At 42.0% G+C, this 7,703-nt stretch overlaps 1 protein-coding gene across 1 annotated transcript; it reads right to left on the bottom strand.

Annotated features, from left to right (window-relative positions):
- Nucleotides 1-3,053: 3,053 nt before the first annotated feature.
- Tmem74 (transmembrane protein 74) lies at nt 3,054-3,971 on the bottom strand. Its single transcript, XM_026384526.2, has one exon. The coding sequence runs from the start codon at nt 3,969-3,971 to the stop codon at nt 3,054-3,056; it is 918 nt and encodes a 305-aa protein (XP_026240311.2).
- Between the last annotated feature and the right edge of the window lie 3,732 nt (nt 3,972-7,703).

The raw sequence follows: 7,703 nt of genomic DNA, 5'->3' as shown, positions 1-7,703 counted from the left end.
CTGACTCCCAATTGCAAAGAAAACTCTTTGTAAACTCTACCACAAACAGCTTAAGGTGTCCTATTTTAATGGTTTATTAAAAATATTATGAAGCTTAAACTGTCCATAAGCAGCATACAGATTCCAATAGTAAAGAGAAAGGCAGCTTTCTTTCTGGTCCTCACACTGTTGGAACATACTGCTAAAGGAGAAACTGTCTTATTAAGATAAGGACGATGACTGAGTTAAGACTTCTAAGCCCAGGTATGAAAGTTTTGTTTTTTCAGGTCTAGCAATAAAAACTTTCATCGATAACAACCAGCACCATGTTGAAGAGATAGATATAAGGTCATAAATCTTCATGAAGAATCTGAGACTAATACTATAACTCTTGTCAGTTCAATGTCTGCCACATTTCTCACCTAGTCTAGCTTAAGTACTTCTAGCACCAAAAACACTCTGTCAGGTTGGAACCAACTGTCTATTTAGTTACGGGCTTTTCTTTGCTTGTGTGACCTTCATTTTAAATTCAAGTAATCTTCTTCTGGAATGTAGGCACTGACAAGATGGAAGAGGGCAACACAAAGAGAATATCTGGGGAAAGCAGAGGAGACAATTATCTGAATTATGTCCACACAGTCTAAAGGAGTCATCCAGATGATTTTCTGTATTGATTCATTTTGATGAAAAAGTCTGCCTTCATAAAAGTAGAATCTTAAAAGTGATGTGTTCTCAATACACGAGCAGATATAAATAATGTTGAAATTTTAAGTTTGAAGGAAAATTAAACTTCTCAGAAACAAAGAAATATAACTGGTTAGTCTTTTTACCTCTTCCCCTTGAGTATATTCTTTTCCCAAATAGCCTTTTTTTTAAAAAAAATTGCCTTTAGACCACATTTATATAATTTAGTAGCATGGCAGGATTCATTAAATAGTTCCAAGTCAGCTTTCAGTTTTTTTCCTTTATCATCGATTTTATAGAATTGAAAAGACTTCTTCACATTTGATTCTCAAACTCATATTCCATCAAAAACTGAAAACTGGGCCACAAATTAATTCATTTTAATTTATCATTTGTCAAATTAATCCTCTCACCAACAAATAAAAACAAAACTCAGTTGATCTCACTTAGCTTCTATGAATAAACATGGAGATTTTAAAAGGTATTTTAAGTGCTTTCTTAAACACAGCTCAGACCAACTCACGCATCCAAGCAGATTATTCCCTTCTTGCCTAAACATCATTTAAAATGGCTCAAGTGGGCTAGGACAATTATAAAACTCTAGAATGTAAAATTGATACAGCTGGTAAGGTGACCTCAACACAAACCATGACAGGAAAGCCACAGGAAAACAAAAAATTTTCTCAAAGAGCACAAAGAACCAATCATTTTCACTCATCCTCTTTTCCCATCTCACCTTAACCCTTTATAACACAATGTACTTCACTCATCAATCTGACATCAACAAGAGCTCATCCACATAAACATCCCGACTCTCACACTTTGCCCCTGAAGTCATCTGTGTCTTACAGTCTTCAAAACATAAATTTCAGGTGTTAAAATTAGCTGGACTTCAGAAGCTAACAAGAAATCACTTCCTCACCCCCTCAGTCCTGTATTCTCACACACATTCCCAGCTCCAGTCCTCCTGAAGATGACTCCAGTGATCCTCCTAACACTCAAATAAAAGTTACAACTTCTACAGTGAGAGGTGGGGAACACTCAAGGAACAGTCATGCAATGCAAGATATACCTGAGGCTGCACACTCCATTACCTTCCTGAACAACTGCCATACAGAGGCAGAGTGTCAATGTGGAGACTGGGTGTGTGTTTTGCAAAGTTGTGGCCACACTGCCCATCATGCCCCTCACAGACCAGGTACCTTGCATTTTGAGATCCCCAGCACAATTACTGGGGGCCTCAAATATAAGGTGCTCAGAATGATGGCTAGACCTTTGCTAGGAGACAAATTCTGGTGATGAGAACAGTTTCCATTGAATGGGTGTTTTGTTCTTTCTCTTTCCATTGTGATTTTTTTGGCTGCGGGTTTAATGACTCCTGAGGCGATGATGACTTGTTCTAAGTAATACAGCCTGCCAGGCACAGTACCCAAGGATCCAGCTGGAATCATACTGGAAGGTTGCTCCAGATAACAATAGTATATCACCTGGGAGCATGTCAGAGCCAATGGTGACCCAGACCTGTCTAGAAGTTAGGTGTCTGGAGATACATTTAAAAAATTTTATGTTTTGCCTCTCTAGTGTGAGAGCAAGCAAAGACTTCAAAAGCACAGGTATTAGGATGATGGCAACACTAGAAATAGAAAATAAAATTTATAATAACTAATTTTATTTCAAAGAAAATGGCATGTGACACTGGTGAATATCTGGCATTAACACTGTGGCTTAACTTCCTCTTAGTCTTATGATGATTTATATAGTTTTTATTAGAAAGTTTATCCCAATGATGTATGTAGTTGCCATTTCTGAATACAGGAATAATTTTAAATTTGACATTTTTATATTTTTTAAAATAACCAACATCCTCAAGCTTAATAATATTCACATCCTCAAATCTGTATTTTTACTGTCTAGACAAATTACAGTAAGAAAACTTCAGCAAGAAAATGAATAAGCACCTTTGAGAATTAAATGCTAGCCTTATTATGTGATTAGTGCTTATTTTTCACAAAATCGGTTGCCAACTGATCCCATGATATGAGGGACCTCCTAGTAGTACCCAAAGAATAATATCCCATATTTGTGTAAAAGAAATCATTTGTATATTGGGTCATTAGAAGCATTTTGCTATAGAAGTAGAAGTTCATAGCCATTAAAGATTAGTTTACAGCTCTCAGAAAGATAGGTGTAGCTGGTTGTGGTTTCTTAAGCAATTTACATGGTTTTTCTTCTAAATAGAAGCAATGCAAAACACTCACTGACTATTGGTTTGAGAAATAAACTTTTCTGGCTGGCAAATAAATTGCACTGTTAATTTTGAGAAGGAAAAAAAAAAACACCTTTTTTTCTTATAAAATGCCAAGGCAATCTCAAGAAATCCATAATCACAATTAACTCTGCACAGTGAGAGCATCTTCTTCTACCAAGGACAGCTCCAGGGTGTTTTCATTAGTGCTGGTTTTCATCCTGAAGTTGAAAGAACCATAGAGTTTTGCAGATTCTTTGGAAGATGCAAATCTGTTTCGACGATAGAGCTCCCCCTTCCACATAGACATCATTAACAAACAAGACAGAACAACCCCCCCAAGCGTGAGGAGGCAGAGCCCAGCAATCACACAGCGGTCCAGATGAGCCCCGAGCCTTGCACTCTCCTTCTCTAGACGTTCCATCTCCCTGGCTGCCACGCTGTTGGGATCCACTGTCACCTCTCGTGGGACAATGTAAGAAATGATCACCAGCAAAATGCCGGTGACCAAGAACAAGATGGCGCTGATGAAACCATAGTCAATTGACTTCCCTGAAGATGTGACTTCTGAACTGGTGTCATCTTCATCTTCGGAGATCAAGGATATGGCAGCCTCATGAGACCATTCACTTGGATTTCCCCAGCCAAGGTCTTCAGGATGATTACTGCCTTTTGCTGAAGGGGACCTCCGGTTCCGCTGCTCCAAGTTGACATTCTCATCCACATAAGTAAAAGATGTTTCTAATTCTTGGCTGCAGCAGTTGCAGACTTTCCGTTCTGCTGTTATTTGGGTGTTCCCTGAGTCAAGGGGTCCTGGTGGGAAGAAGTTTGGCTGAATAACACTGTCTTGCAGACAGGAAGAAGGGGATGCTGGAGAAGGGCTAAGTCTAGACCCTTCCATCCCAGATAATCTTGGTGTAGATGTACAGTGTTTTTGACAGCAAAGAGCAGCCCTGATGGCTGCTACATCTACAGGGTCACCAGGAAGCCCTCCTGAATTATGGTCCATGGCATCGCACAGGTCTGCCTGGCTGCTCTTCTTAGTAAGGTAATGGAGCTCCATGGGAGCTAGTTAAATCCCCCAACAGCTTCTAGAAATTCTGCCAACAGCAACAAATTTAGGTAAGAACCCAACAGGAATTAAGATTGTACTGCCAGGAGTGCTGCTTCTAAAGTCCCCATTTTCTTTGCAGCCCTGGCTGTCAGCACCTCAGCCCCAATTCCTCCTAAAAGGGGCAAAAGAAGGGAAAGAGAGTCCCAAGTAGCAGAGAAGTATGAAAAGGGCAAATCTTCTCACTTGCTACAGGGGTTAACACTGAGAAACTTAGGTCAGGGTAGAAAAGGAGCACTGAGGAAGTGGCAGTGTCTCTGGAAAAAGCATACTGCTGTCACCAAGCCAAATTTATCCAAGGACTCACACATTCCTGTGACAGGATCCCTCAAATGAGGAGTCAGGTTTCCTGCAGAAAGACACAAATGAGAAAGACGGGGGCCCTTTTTAAGAGCTGCTGAATTTCTGGAGGACTTGGGGAAGCACAGATTTATTAACAATTCAATTAGATTGCATGTTTACACTCTAGTTCAGAACACATTCTGGTATCTGGTACAGATTAGCTTTAAGAATATATATTCCTATCTGTTGGGTTCCATTGTAGAAGGGGCTCAGCATGTTTGACTCAGTTAATTCTGAAGTGGGTGAAAAGACTGGCTTACTTTGCCACCTCTTCCAACCTGACACTTCATATATCCAATAAGCAAGTCACACGGCCCCAGGCCCTATATTTATAAGATCATGTACTTCCACTTGTTCATGTACTTCCATTCTGCCCCATCCCCTTTCGGGTAATATGTGCTGGTCCCCAAAGTGTGTAGATCACACACTGCACTGTGATCCTTGCAAAAAATGCCATGAGCTAGCCCACTCCTACACACACACACACACACACACACACACACACACACACAGCCTGCATGTCTGCTCTTCCTGTATACTGCACCTCAGTGGGAGAGTTTCTTCTCCCTCCCCTACAATTTGCTAGCAGACAAGCACAAGAAACTGATCATCCAGAAATTTTTACAAACCCAATCTAGAAGTAAAATAAATGACAAATGGAAAGCCCACAGAGTTCTGTCCGGCAAATAGGTGACAAGCTATTTCCAAGAGTATCTGGAAGTTTACATCCATGACATTCCCTCACCTCTGCTGCAGCATAGAACCTTTGAGGGACAGAACTTTGGGCAGAAAGCCACCTGTCCATCTTTCTCTTGTCTTTATCACCTTTCTGACACACAATAATTCACTTTTCACAATCACTAAATAAATATTGGAGTTTTAACCAAGGGCTCCTTTTATTTTGATTCCAAACCCTGGGTGCTAACTGATTTTAACTAGAAGGCTAAGACTTATTATTCTTCAAAATCCACAGCCCCAACAGCTCTTAAGAGGCTCAGACACTGGCCACCTAAGGTCAACCTGGCAACTTAAGGCATAATTACACAGTTCCTAATATCCATTAGAGATTTGTTTTTGTTTTCAAACAAAAACTTGTCTCCTATTAGAGTTTCTCTGCACCTAAAACAAAAACAAAAAAACCACTAAGTGCAAGGAAACCACAAGTGAACCAAAGCTTTCCTTTAGCAAGTAGACAAACCTCTACTGAAAGATCCCTCAATGAGGAAAGTGCTGGTAAAAGCTTTCATCAATTACTGAAAATGAGGACTCATCTTGCAGATCCCTCAGGCATTAGGCACTCTGATTAACCTTTGGCACAATTAACTAATCACATTAATACTACTTTGGATAAAATCGCCAGGGTTCCTTATAGGACTTCCAATATGTAACAAAGAGGGAGAGGAATATCCACTCTTGCCTCTATGCCTCTTAGAAGGAAGACTCTGTTGGTTCTATGAGAGATACACTAGCTGTACAGTCGATTTCCTTGAAACCCGGAATCCGGGGCTTCCATTCTCTGGGGAGAATGGATAATCCCAGGGGGGCCAGCAAAAGGTCTTTTCTTCTGTCCTCTCCTTTTTTTCTCTGGTATCTTTTAAAACACAGATAAGAAGATTGCACCTTAAAGCGAGGGGACAGCACTTTCCCTCATCTCTTTGCCGTCAATGAAAGGCATAAAATTTGCTTAGAAACTGACTGGGGTGAGGCTGTTCTGGGGGAAACGACCTCGGGATGCGTCCTGAGCGCTCTGTGCGGGGAAGAACCAGCCGCAAGCAGCAGAGTCCCCCGCCGGCGCTGCGGGATCAATCAATCCATTCCGGGTGAAGTCTGCGCCCACCTAAGGCACCCTCAGCCGGGCTGTGTCCGCCGAGGTCCGGTAGGGGAAGCAGGAACCTAGTGCTGGGAGTGGGGACACGCGCCCCTGCTCCGCTATGCTGCCAGCTCTCTCCTTCATGCCCGGCGCCCTCTCCCCATCCCGCTCTCCGCCACTCACCTTCCGCCTGGGCCACCCGGTGCGGCTCCAGCACCGCGCGCACGCCGGTGCACGACTCTAGGAGAAAGTCCCCCACTCCCCAGCCGCGGCACTTGTAGCCTCGGCGCGCCGCTCGGCTCCGCCGGGTGGGCAGCACCCGCCGAGCCGGGTGGGGCGGGGCGGGGCGCTCCCTCTTGCTGAGCATCCCGGGAGTTGTAGTTCCGAGGCGGCCTCTGCATGCCTCCCGTCTCCGTTTCTCTTCCAACGCCTCTGTTTTGCCTCTTCCTGAAGACTAACCAGTTGCTCTCTGCCTCTATACTCCTGCCTGGCACCCCAAAAGAAGTGCTGGCTTTTAAGCTAAGAATGGGCTCTTCCAGCCTCAAGGATTGTGAGGATGGCATAGGAGGAAAGAAGTCTATGTTTAGTTCCAACTGTGTGCCAAATAATTTGCATATTTTGTCTTATTTAATGGTCAGAACAAATCTTTGAAATAGATTTTATTAATCCTCATTTTGCAGATGAGGAAGCAGGCTCTGAAAGATGCAGTGCGTCATACGAGGTTACAAAGACAATAAATGGTAGCTTCTAAAAAGTCATAACCTTTCTCACAAAATCAAGAGAAATGTGACCATTGAGAGTACAGGATTGTCTTGTTCATCAGTTTATTACCTCTGCTTAGTGCAGTATCTGGTATCTGTTGAATTTGTGGATAATAATGACTCAAAACCACAATTAGCATAGTTTTCATTATTGCCAGGCTTTCTTCTATGTGCTCATAACTCATTTAATGCTCATAATTAATTTTTAAGGTACTGTAAAAATTAAGAAGAGAAAACTGAGTTAAAAAGAAGTAATTTTTCCAGATCATGCAACTGCAGACTCTAAACCCAAACAGACTCTAAGTATTTATGTTATATTAAGAAAAAATAAAAGAAAGACCAGAAGGCAAGAGTGGAGTAAGGGAAAACTGTAGGTGGAAGCCTCTGAGCTGTGGTTCCTAGGCTAGGGAAAGGCAGTTTCTTTGAATTATAACTCTCTTTCACCCAGAGTGGACTGCAGCAGCCAAAACTAAAGACCCAGGACATTTGTAGTTTGAGAGTCCTCTCCAATTTTTTTGGTATCTCTTTTGGGGTGATTCCAGGGTCATTTATTGTTTCCAGTTAAGGGGAGCACAGATGGATTACAATACTGAAGACAATTTGTTGCTTGTGAGTAGCCATGGCTGCTTGCTTTCAAGAGATAGACTAGATTCCAGTAATGACAAGTTTTGTTCCTTTGTCTTTATGCTGGATAGAAGTCACAGTCTCATGACTCCAAGGACTTTATAATCCAACACTTTAAAAGTCTTTTTTCCCCATGATTCTCTTTTT

Source organism: Urocitellus parryii, chromosome 7 (assembly GCF_045843805.1).
Source record: "Urocitellus parryii isolate mUroPar1 chromosome 7, mUroPar1.hap1, whole genome shotgun sequence".
Taxonomy (NCBI): Eukaryota; Metazoa; Chordata; class Mammalia; order Rodentia; family Sciuridae; genus Urocitellus; species Urocitellus parryii.
The sequence above is the reverse complement of the archived record's forward strand: the minus strand, read 5'-3'. Positions and strand labels throughout refer to the sequence as shown.

Excerpts from the sequence above, each read along its gene's own strand:
- Tmem74 (XM_026384526.2), bottom strand. The coding sequence starts at position 3,971 with ATGGAGCTCCATTACCTTACTAAGAAGAGCAGCCAGGCAGACCTGTGC.